Source organism: Labrus mixtus, chromosome 21 (genome assembly GCF_963584025.1).
Source record: "Labrus mixtus chromosome 21, fLabMix1.1, whole genome shotgun sequence".
NCBI lineage: Eukaryota > Metazoa > Chordata > Actinopteri > Labriformes > Labridae > Labrus > Labrus mixtus.
Window position 1 is genome coordinate 2,268,143 of NC_083632.1, and position 12,500 is coordinate 2,280,642.

The 12,500-nt window shown below is 45.4% G+C and overlaps 1 protein-coding gene across 2 annotated transcripts in view; it reads left to right on the forward strand.

Annotated features, from left to right (window-relative positions):
- LOC132955374 (PH and SEC7 domain-containing protein 1-like) overlaps positions 1-12,500 on the forward strand; it is a 90,116-nt gene that overhangs the window by 18,558 nt on the left and 59,058 nt on the right. For both annotated transcript variants that reach the window (XM_061028217.1, XM_061028218.1), the window contains exons 2-5: positions 4,118-6,569; positions 7,652-7,769; positions 9,411-9,948; positions 12,190-12,500. The exon at positions 12,190-12,500 is cut by the window's right edge and continues 157 nt beyond it. In XM_061028217.1, the coding sequence (XP_060884200.1) occupies positions 4,404-6,569; positions 7,652-7,769; positions 9,411-9,948; positions 12,190-12,500 (3,133 nt within the window). In that variant the 5' untranslated portion in view covers positions 4,118-4,403. The remainder of the gene's footprint in view (positions 1-4,117; positions 6,570-7,651; positions 7,770-9,410; positions 9,949-12,189) is intronic.

The window sequence follows — 12,500 nt, forward strand, 5'->3', positions numbered from 1 at the left end:
ATTGAAGTAAAAAATGACAGATTTCTGCTGCGTTTCGGTCAAAGTCGGAGACTCCTAGTGGAAACTTTTGAGTATTTAATTCAACCTTTATTTATACTCGAAAGATCATTGAGGGGCAACCCTCATTTACAATGACATCGAGTCATTACAGAAATAATAAGAAAACTGACATTAAATCAAAAAGAAAAACAGGAGACAGATAAATACAAGACTGCTAACATCAGTCTACAAAAGTCTAAAATGTATGAGGATAATTAAACGAGTACAAAACTGCAATAAATAAACACACTTATGTAAAACAGTTACAAACAGGTTGGGAGGTTTAAAATCAGGTTTCTAAAATGCCCAAAAGGTAAAAGTTAATTTCCTTCAAGAAGATGCTGTTTCTACTTTTTATCTTTCATACTCCTCTCATTAAAAGATTCCTGTCATAAACATTTTCAAAAACTGCAAAAATCATCTTATACCACAGGAATAAGCCCAAGAGGAATAAGACAATAAGAGAATCCATTATTGATCCACAAAGCAGCAAAGAATGATCAAAGCTGTGTGTTGTTCCCTCTGCTTGTCTCTTCTCTCCCCTTCATGTACTGATTTCTTAATGAGGTGCACCCGGCGTCAGTTCTTAAAAGTTCAGGAAAAGTGAGACTTTTTTTTTTTCTTAATACTTTTTATTTGATAGTTTTGAAGAAAAACAACATAAACTGTCAGAATGAGCAGATGTACATTTGTATATGGTTTGTATAGAAGATCTACCTTTAAGTGCATCATCTATACAGGCATGGATGAATGAGAAGAAGAGTGAGCAAAAAGGAAGGGAAAAAATGAATAAAATAAAAAGAGAGCAAAAGAACAACGGAGCATATTAACTTATCAAAATAAATAAATAAAAAATGAAAAACAAAATAAAAATAAAAGTGGGCCTTGGATTGTTCTGCTCTAAGTTCAATGCTCGAGTACACGCACAACTTCGCTCTTTGTTGATCTTCCTTTCAGGAAGAGGGAGACTCCAGTTCGTTTGACTCGTGTGATAATTTACTTCAGCACCTTTTAAACTTTTTCCTGAACAAGTTTCTCAAAGCATCAGATCACACTCTGATCAGATAATGATCTAAATTAGCACAGTAGCTTGATCCTTAAAACTCTTTCTCTCTCTCTCTCTTTGTCACGTTTATGACGCAACAAAGGAGCCAGGTCGTTTCCCTCACACCTTCAGGAGGAACAATGGCAGCCTGCAGAGCCTCCGACCACTGGAGGACAAAGAGCTTCTTCTTTATTTCTGTGAATGGTGTAGCTGTGGGAAACTGCAGCTCTGAGGTGTAAAACATGAGTGTGACAAATGGAGAGGCAGTAAAAGTTGTGTGCTAATTAGAGACGGAGAAGGGAGACATTGTTGGAGCATTTTTTTTAAATAATTAGGAAGGTTGCAAATTCTCTTACCCAAAGTTAAAAAAAGAAAAAGAAGCTTCATTAGATGGTTCAGAGTGGATGTGAGGGTCAGAGCTGCAGCCTCATGCAGAGACACTTACTGTATGTTTTGTGATCAGGAGAATTTGTGCAGATTGAGGTTGAATTTGGTCTCCATCAGACATTAACTCGGGGTCAGGGGAGGGGAGGTTTCTCTCTCTCTCTCTCTCCCCCGTGTGCCAAGTCCATCACAAGTTCTCTTTGTCCTGTCAACTTCAGTTTGCGACACACGCGTCCTCTCCCACTGCTACCATAAGGCAACTCCAATCTGTCGCTGCTGGCACCGGTCTGGAGTTCACCGCCATTTCTCCCCCCACCCCCCTCGTTTGAGGGGGGGTGGGGGGAGAAACTTTTCCTTCTGTACAAGAGTTCTGTTGTCTGGGGCGCTTGGAAAGACGATCTACATGCACGCTAAACAGAAGGGGGATGCTTGGAAATGATTCAGCTCGGATTAGTTGGATTCAGCTCCGCAAAGAGCCAAAAAAATGGCTGCAGCAGCGCAGGATTTAAACTCAACATTACAAAGACATTTCTGCGATAAGAGTCTGATGTAGCCTATGATGTGGTGTGTGTGTCCTGGATCTGATGTTTGACTTGTGCGTGACCCCTCGGAGGTTTGACAGATCTGGGTGTAGACCGACAGGAGAGGATATAAATAAACTCGTCTCTCTGTCTTTGCTGCACTCCTTAAAATAAAATGTGATCCGATCAGGTCGATCCAATTACACATAATTCATTCAAGCCTATTTCTCCTCTCTCGATCACTGCTAAGGATTAATTTGTGTCTGAATCATGAGCGTTGAGTTGTCAAATTTAATAATTTATACGAAGCCCCCCATCAGCAGGTTGAACTAACGGTGAGTCAGAGAGCGAAGAAAGACGTGAGGGAACATTTCCTGCTTCCTCTCCCTGCAGCATGAGATCATATTCCCTCTGACACCAAACACCTTACTACATGTAGCACGATGTTTTTACCCCACAGGACGTGTGCATGAGAGTCATCGTATTCAGATCTGCTCATGTGTTTTGTTACATCTCTTGTAGGGCTGCACAATAAATCACATCTGCATTATTGCATTTTGAGGATTTGCAAAAGAAAACATCACAAAAGTCTGAATTTATCACAACAAATAGGAATGAATAAAAAAATCAATGCTTGTTGATTGTGTTTGAACTATTAGATGGAGGCCTGAGCATCAGTAATGCTTGCACACTTTGATGCAGTAAGATAAAGTAAGCTGGCTAACAGCTGTTGTTAGATTAAGAGGTGCTAGTTTAGGGGCGCTGCACTCTGTTGCAGCTGGTTTGTGCTGGTTTAAAAAAAACCAGACTTCACAGAAATGCTACTAGGGGTGTGGCAGCAGAAACTCCGGATACGTGGGGGCAAGCGGCAACCCTGAATTTCCGACTTCCGAGATCCAAAAATACACAAACAGAGCAGCTCACCCTTGAAAAATTTCAGGAGTTTTGTACACAGTGTGAAAGCAGCTGAACGTATCGCTGCTTTCAGCCACACCACCAACCCAGCATCCACCTTTAGACGCTGGAAAGGGCGGTCGGAGCAAAACCGTTGCTCATTGCTCCGTTCATTTCTGCATGTGAAAGAAATCTACAAGGAGTGATGAGGTCAAAGCCTATAGAGAACAAACCATGTGACGTATTTTTGTAGGCCAACCCGGAAGTAGCATCTCCATGGCGTCTAACCAGAATCCTCCTATGGGATGTTTTCATTGGATTTTGGATCACTGCATAAAATAATCTGTGTTAAACACACGTTTCTGAAGCGTAGGCGTTTTGTTCAGCAGGATAATCTTCACAGATGAACGCCATTTTTATGATGTTTGAAGGGTTAATGCGGCCGACAGAAGTAAAAAGCTAACGTTATGCTAAAGCTAACTACACCACGGTCGGATGATTGTGACGTCACTAGCGTTCTGCTTCAGACGATCTCCGATAAACTAATCAGCTTAATAAATAGTTTACTAACATAATATTCACCTTAACCTAAAGATTAAACCTACAGGAGACATCTCAGACTAGTGAGAGAGTTCCCGCCCTCTGTGTCCGGCGTGATGACGTTTAATGTCCCCGACAACCACTGTAGTCACATTTAGCCACTTGTTAGCAACCGCCTTTTTAAAGACGTGTAAAAAACTTCAAACTTCACAAGTGGAGGTATTACCTAACGTAGTTTATGTGGTCTAACAAAACACCAACATCTCTTCAGCTTGTGTTAACCACAGACCTTATTTCAGGAGTCTAACCACAAACACATTCAAAATCCCCGTTGACTTTTAGACGTTAGACCCCATGGCGCTCAAATGCTAACTTACTTCCGCGTTTTAGGACTCATTCCTGTGGCGCTCTATATGCCATACACTCACAATATTCTGCTGCTCCTTATTTTAAAAAGTGTGAAATAACTTTGTTCTGAGTGCCTAATGAAAAACATAATCAGTACAACACCGGCCTTATCTACTGATGGTTCCACGCATATCTGACAAAACGTTTGTAATCACATAGAAACAAAAAGAGAAAGTGCAACAAGCGTTTAATATGCATGCGTCACAGGTGCTGAAACACTCTGTGTGTGTGTGTGTCTCTCCTGAGGATACAACACATAACAGATCCTCCTCTCTTTCATTCACAGGTATGAAGCATAGGGAGCTGTCCGAGGCGTCCTCCCATGGGCATGTTTGTCCTCTGGCCGTTCAGCCTGTGTGTCTCTGCTCTGCACACAGACGCTCTGGGAGAGAGAAGAGAGACGGTCTAAAAATAAACTGACACTCACACCAGCAGCAGAAAAAAAAAGAAGAAAAAGACAAACCAACAAATAAATGAGGGCAAAGAAGAGTTCCTCTTGTTGTTCATCTCCGACTCTCTCTCTGTGATCCGTTTCCCGTTTCTCTGTCCTCATTACGGCCTGAGACGAGGTCATGTCCCAGTCTGGAAAAGTCCTTCATTTGTATGTGGAAGTGAGGTCTGCCCCGGATCAGAGCGGAGGGAAAGGGGGGTTTGGGGGAAAGGAAGAAGAAGGGGTTTCTCAGGAGCATTCTGTCAAGGACAATCCTGCAGAGCTCCTGTCTCAGATAGCGAACCAGGCGACCTGCAAGACCGCCGGCAAGACCTCCACGCCTCAGCGTCTGGCTCAGGACTGCACGCACACACACGGCACATCCCCTTCCAGGAACACGGTCAGCTTCCAGCTCCAGCAGACCAGCAGCTCTCCTAAAGTCACAAAGCGTTGGAGCGCGCCGGGCGATGATGGAGTCGACTCTCCACAGATGCAATCCCCTAGAAAGCCCATCGTTCCTAAAGCTTCTCCCAACTGCCCGAGGTTAAAAGAGGGAGAGGTCAGCGATGGCAGGCGGTCCGTGGTCACCTTCAGTTACATCGAGAAGTCAAATGTCAAGACCATGGACAGCCCGAGAATGAGGGAGGAGCGGTCCACCACTTGTCACTTTCGCAAAAAAAGACTCAGCGACCCGGTTTGGTTTGGAAGTCCGGATTCATCGTGCAGCTCTAGTCCCAAACTGACTTTCCGATCGCCGGGAAGTGACCAGCGGACATTCTCTCCGGGCTTCCGCCGAACCCCCTTGGACCCCATCGGGAGGGCGGCTACGCAGCGGGCCGTGGAGGAGTTCGGCTCGCCTCTGCTGAGGATCAAACTCGCCCATGCACTCGAGAGCATACCGTCCTCTCGCTACAGCCAGCAGCCGCGGTGTCAGTCCTGGGCCGGCTCCCCCGTCCAGCGTCAGAACGTCAGCGTCAACCCCAAAGATGACGACTTCACAGATCGGAGCCGGGGCGTTTGTGGCTTCCGGTCCAGTCCGGTGTCCTCCAGATCTCCTCATTTTAAACCCGAGGACAAAGAGTCGATAGGAAGTCCGACGAGCAAAAGACACATTCACACAGCCTACAACAGAAGCACTTCACCGCAGGGAGCGATCCTTCATCTAGGCAATAATGTCATCGAGGGCTTGAACCAGCTGAGCGACAGTAGATCTTCCTCCGCCACTCAAAGCCCCGAAGTCGCCCGCAGGCTGGCGGAGGAGGCGACCAAAGTGTCCTCTATTTTCACAGAGGCGAGACGGTCCTCGTTGCACAACGCCCTAGGCGAGCCCGTGGGGGAATTCCACACCTCGGCGACAAACGCACAAACTCTCAAGATGAACATCCCTTTAAACGACCAGCAGACGGCAGCGACCGACAACAACGATGATTCTCACCAGCTTGAAAACTCTTTGACCGTGGAGTCTCGGTCGCACGACACAAACTCACACGCTAACTGCGAATCCAAAAAAAAGGTGGAGGGTGATCAGAAATCCCGGCGGCAGAGCTCGGCTTTGTCGGCGGTTCAGAGTTCCCCCGCCATGCCTTCGCGCATTTACCGACCGTCCCACCCTCCCACTGATCTTAGTTCGCCCTTACGGGATCCGAGGTTGTTCCAAGCTGAGATTCGAGCACCTGAAACCCCGACCCTGCATCGCCGTCAGCTCCCGCAGTACACCAGAGAATCCTGGCCCCTGATCCCAGACAAAGGCGGAGACTTGAGCTGCTTGGAGAAAGGGGATTGCACCGAGCTCGCTCGTCGGCTCTTTATCAATCAGAGTGTTGTTGAGGCGCCGGTGAGCTGGACGTCAAGGCTGCACTGGGGGAACGCCGTGGAGGACAGCTCAAGTCCGAGCGCTGAGCCTGACTCTGGGTCTGTCAATAATAATCAGACCAACGAGCGTCGAGCCAGTCGCCGGTCGCTGAGTCCCACCGCCCAGCAGAAACGTGCCGAGCAGAGACGGAGGGAGATCCTCCTGCTGGGACCGGTGGCTTTGGACTCTCCAGACGAGGATGAAGGTTGTGATGATGATGAGGAGGAAGAGGAGCAGGGGGACGAGATGGATGGATTCGGGGCGGAGCAGCAGCCGGGCCTGCAGCGGGCGGAAGAGCCTGCAGACGGGGAGCAGAACGGAGGGATGGGAGGGTCGTCCTCCAGGAGCTCCAGCGGGGTGACGGGCAGCTTGGGCGACAGGGACTGTGTGTCCCCCGAGTCCAGTCAGTCCAGTCACCAGAGCAACGAGACCGGGGCTGCAACCTCAGGAATACAGGTGGGCACCCAAAAAGTGAACAATTTTGTTAAAGTCTTTATATGTGATTTTTCACACTTAAATATATAAATCAAGTATATCCTCTGAAAATAACTCTGTGAGTCATGACTGTCTACAATGGGTGTAACACCCGAGTCCCACTGTCTGTGATGTTTTCAGAGTTTTCAGAGTCCTATCTTCAGTTTGTTTACATCGCCGGGACGGCCGGCTGACTCCTCCCCTCGTGTATAAAAGTTGTTTAATTGACGGACTAGAGAAAAGAAGAATAACATACTGTACTCACTGCTTAACTGTGTTTCTAGATCACGCTCATTTCAGGTAAATTTACATGCAGTGTGAAGATACGAGCATAATAAAGATCGCTAGCATTAGCATGCTAACACAACAATGCAGCGCGAGTTGTTTTGGTTTCATGCTGGTGCTCAAGGGCGACATCTACTGGATCAAAAAATCACATATAAAGCCTTTAAATCTGCATTTTTTTTATTCAAAGAGATTATTATTAAAACACTTAAAGGTATAGTTTTATGTTCTGGAAAATATCTTTATCAGGTAAAACAGATGTCACTTTTTAGGAAAGCTGTAAACATATAAGGAGACGTTCTTTTTTTTTACTGACAGGGCCAAACTAGTGGATTTCCTGTGCTTCTAAACTGCTAAGCTTCCTGACTGTAATTACAGACATGAGAGTTACATTTATATTTTCATAAAACCAAACGCTTTCAGTGGTTTGTTGCCAAGAGAGTGATTTATAAAGATGATACCAAACTAGAGATGAAACACATTTAGCTTGTCCTAGCAAAAAGACAGAATTAGGGGCAAAATGTTAGCCTGACTGAGCCAGGCTAACATTCCCCTCTGTTCCCATTCTTTATGCTAAGCTAAGCTAATCCCTTTCCAGATCAAGGTCAGTGCTTACATTAGAGCGGTAATCGTCGCAGCTCACTCGATTAAAGTAAGTCTGACTTTTCTGTTAATGCTTCACTGCAGTGTGTGTCTGTGTGTGTGTGTGTGTGTGTGTGTGTGTGTGTGTGTGTGTGTGTGTGTGTGTGTGTGTGTGTGTGTGTGTGTGTGTCTTTCAGACGGACAGTGGCTGTGCGGCGCCCGTGCCCTCCCTCCACTGCCAAAGGATCGCTCGTGCCAAGTGGGAGTTTTTGTTCGGGACTCCTGCCGAGGAGGCTGCCAGCAGGGGGGAGAAAAGTGAGAGCATGTCCACCTCAATTTTTGATCCAGTTACCGCTCTTCAGCTTTCATCTCGTACCCAGAGAGGATCTTTTTTATTTCTTGAAAATGTTAGAGGGATCTAAAAGAAATAGAGAAGCCAGTTGAAGTTTAACCGCAGCTTGTCAGAGTCTCATCATTTAGCATCCACTCTCTTTGACGGGTCATTCTGTGTCAACATCATCCTGCAGCCCTAAATAGCCACTGTACCAACTAATGTGTGTATGTGTATTCATCCACGGCTGAAAATAGTCCCCAACAAAACCCACTATCCATCCTGTCCCGGTAACGTTTTAAAAAGTCCTAGTACCCAGCTCTTATGTTGAAACATTTTCATTTTTAGATAATCCAAATCTAAACGCTTGAACTGAGTTTTTAAAGCTTCAGTTTGAGGAAACGTGAGGGCTGCAAGGTTAGCTCACATTTTTGTTTGCATCTACTTCATGGCATTTTCTGACAATACATTAACGCTGCTATAACGTGATAAATTCAGTTATTTTGTCCCCATCCTGGTGGTGTTTCAGGTTTCTCCCAGTCGAATATTTAGTTTCATTTCATTTCATATTTGATTTATTTGCTCATTTCAGTGTACAGTTTCAACACAATAATACACAACAAAAAAACATTTTCTCATAATACTGAAAACTTATAATACCTGCCCCCCTTTTCCTAATAACATAAGAGACTGTTTAACAGAATAAGATGGCTAACCTGTTGTTTTCTCTTTCTTTCACAAAACAAAAATAGATCAACGATATAGAAGCAATCAGTTAGATTTAACTCAATACATTCAGAATTTCCCAGAACGTTTTCTTTATACATCTTTTAAACTGAATGATAGTTGAGCAGCATTTTAAATGATTATCAAGAGAATATGTTGCGTCATCTATTTGTTATTTTCCTGCAGGATTTCAGAAAACTGTTGGCCTATATGTAAAAAAAACCCAATAAGAAGGTGAAGGATGAGGCGAGGAATATGAAAGGTTTAAGCTTGTCTTTTTAATCCCTGTGAGAGGGAAACATTTGTTTTGCAGTCAGCGGTAAAACAAACATGAATCAGGCCGACAGTTAATACAAAATTAAAGACACTAGGATAAATAAAAGTCCAATGGACAATTGAAACAAAAGTTTAAAGAAACGGGACAAATTACTTTTCTCAAGTCTTTTTATCCTGCATGCTGGCAGGAGGAATCTGAGGCCGGACGGAGATCCAGTCTGCCAGCATGCAGCACAAAGAGACCGCTGCTGCCTGACGCCAGAACCAGCGCCGTCCCCATTCATTCATTCATTCATTTCATCTGGACAATAACACTCACCAATATTGGTTATACTTGCAGATTTGCACCATAGAAGACTGGACTGTCTGCACCCTCTGAGTGTCCTTAACTTAACTTGAGAAAGTAGTTGTTGGTATATTTGGGAATAAATGAAGATGTTTTGTATTTTGAGATTAAAAACCAAAATCAGAAAAATAAAGATCAGATGTTTCATGCGATCTTGCAGAACATCACAGTTGTTTGATTCCTCTTCTCTGATGTGGACTCAACTTTGGAGGAAGTTAAATGCCTACATGTGTGTTTTTTCGGGGTATCACTGATGTTCACCTCTCTCCTCCTGCAGATTCTCTGGAAACCTCCACAGCTCCTCCCAGTGGCAACTCCAGCGAGTCTCCCACCCCGACTCCTCCCTCCTCCCTGCCTCTGCTCTCCGCCAATCACGAGGTGCAGCACGTGGAGGTCGAGCTGCTGACCCCTCCCCCGGCCGTCATCGGGACTTCGCCCAAAACCGGAATCATCCGGCGCACTTTAAAGTACTCGGAAACAGACCTGGACGCCGTCCCGCTGCGCTGCTACAGAGAGACGGACATTGACGAGGTGCTGCTGGCCGAGCAGGAGGACGCTGACTCGGCGTTTGGGAGTAACCGCAGCGTTCAGGGCACGTCGGGGGCCGGCAGCAGCCCTCTGGGGGGTCTGGTATATGGGAGGACAGGAAGGGAGGAAGCAGAGGAGGAGAGGCTGGAGGAGGAAGACGAGGATGAGGAGGAGGAAGATGAGGAAGAAATGGTGAGCTGGGCCAGTGTGAGGATGCAAGGAGACAACAGGAAGCAGCAGTTTGCAGCTGAGGAGGAGCCGGAGGTGTTCGGTCACCTGCTGAAGAGGTGAACATGAAATACGCACACACTCCCCACAGAAGGGGACAGAAGAGGTGGAAGCAGCCTCTGGTTTGGTTTCCATAGTGACGATGTGGAAGTCTTTCTGATAGGCAGCAGGGGGCGACTCCACTCTATTCAAAAATAAGTTTCAGTATATGAAAGTCGATGTGCTACAAATTTGGGGTATAAGAAGTGGACGTCGCCTCTGGTTTCCAAAGGGAGGATAATGAAAAAAAAGCTGCATTCCTTCTAATAGCCAGCAGGGGGCGACTCCACTCATTCCAAAAATAAGTTTCAGTGTATAAAAGGCTGTAGATTTGCTACACATTTGGGGTAAGGGGAGAGAAGAAGTGTGAGCACAACAGGAAATATTCAGGAAAGTTATCACACGTCTGGTGGCATCTCCTTCACATGTAAAGAAGCCGTTTCTGTTACCAGTATGTTCTCAGTAACACGTTCCTTCATACTGTGAATACATGCATTTACATGTAGCATTGATATAAAGGCAAAGAAAAATAGTCCTGGTTGACCTGAAATGTTCTAGGTTTTTCAGGAGTGCATGTGTGAAAACATCCTGAAGCTCACATACGAGCTTGAAAAACAAAGATTGTATATAAGAAATGGACGTCGCCTCTAATTTCCAAAGGGAAGATAATGAAAAAAACAGCTGCATTCCTTCTAATAACCAGCAGGAGGCGACTCAGATGGTCGCTTAAAAAAATTAGTCTGAACCCTCTTATTTGACTTATCACCTAGATCAGTGCTCCCCAAAGTGTGGGCCCCTGGTGGGCCGTGCGGGTACTGCAGGTGGGCCAAGAAAAGCCTTCCACCAAGTATAAAAATAAAAGAAATATCACAATAATGATGATTTAACCCTTTAAATGATTAGTAAGGCTTATCATGACTATTCATGGACATAATGTTTACTAACCTTTTGTGTCTCTCTTGCCATAATATCATGTTGTCCAATATTTTACCCTTTACTGAAAGTGATAGCTGTAGTCATAATTTTTATTTTATAACGGGCCTCGGGGTACTTTTGTATTTCAAAGTGGGTCAGTCTTAGGTTTGGGAAAGGCTGACCTAGATGATAAAGCAGACCTGACCATGTGTGTCCACCCTGTCGTCCAAATACGGTCACTTCTGACTCCAAAGTAACCAACATGGCGTCTGCGAAAAATGCTGACCTCAAGGCCTCAAAAGGGGGACGATGTCGCTGTGGCTATCTTCACACATTTCATAGTCTTTTCTGTAAACACACAGAAGTTCACTAACACTCTGGTGAAGCAGGACTTTAACTCTGACCTACATTTTGATCTGAATTTGGATCTCACTCATAACCTATTTTTTCAGATAACTCATAAACAGGAATGGTGGCGTTCATGTATGACGTTTTCTGGATCATTTTATGACATGCAGGCCCCGGATATTTTCAGGAACTTTTCCATTCACACATGCACCTTACATTACAAATACTCTGTTGGGTTTAGGAGAGGGGGGGCTGCTGGGTAGCAAATGTTAACAGGAGGAGGGTTTTTTTTATTAGCGGTGACTGTTTCTGACCTTCCTACAATTCTACAATTCACTTATCAGACTCTTTTATCCAAAGCGACGTTCATCAGAGAGTAAGAACAACACAAGCAAGGATCTAGAAAAAAGGGAACAATGTCAGTAAGAGCAAACGATCAGCTTTGAGTCTGATTGGACACACAGGTGCTGACAGGAAGTGACCAGAGGCAAAGCACAACATTGAGGGCAGTTCTTGAGAGCTCTAATCAGTATAGAAACCATCTTATAAGTCGTCGTTATCAAACAAAAACCATCATCACAACCATCATCATCATCAATAATATGGAGACCATCATCATTAAGTTAGTAGGTATTCATGAAAGAGCTGGGTCTTTAGCTTTTTCTTAAAGGTGCAGAGGGACTCTGCAGATCAAATGGAGTTTGGAAGTTCATTTTGGAGGGAGGGAGTGTAGACCTGGATGAGTTAAAGTGAGGAGGAGACGTTTTGTAAGCGAGCAGCAGAGTTTTACATTTGATGTGAGACAAACACAAGTCTCGCTCGCCCTGAATGTGAAAATGCTTTTTTCACACCTCGACTCTCTAACAGTTTTACATCAAAGACAGAATTTATAAAATAAATGATCACGGTTCCTTTTTGTTTCCAACATATTAAAACGTCTATTCAAAGTCAGCTGTGTTACTTCAGAGTTTTTAAAATCTCTCTCTCTCTCCGTCCAGACCGATGGAAACGTTTTTCGACAACCACCACCCGGCCCTCAAATCCCCCATCCTGGTCTCCGGTCCTCGTCTGGCCGCGGAGGACACCTTCAGCCGCCACTTTGAGAGCATCATGGAGTCCCACCGCGCCAAGGGGACGTCGTACAACAGCCTGGACAGCGAGGAGCTGCTCACCTCCAGCACCCAGACGGTCCTGAGCTTTGACCTGCCCACACTGACGCCCGCCATCCACGCTCCGGTGTGCCAGAGCGCGAGGCAGATCGTGCAGCTCAGCTTCGCCCCGCTGGCGCACGACGAGAGGCCGAGTCTGT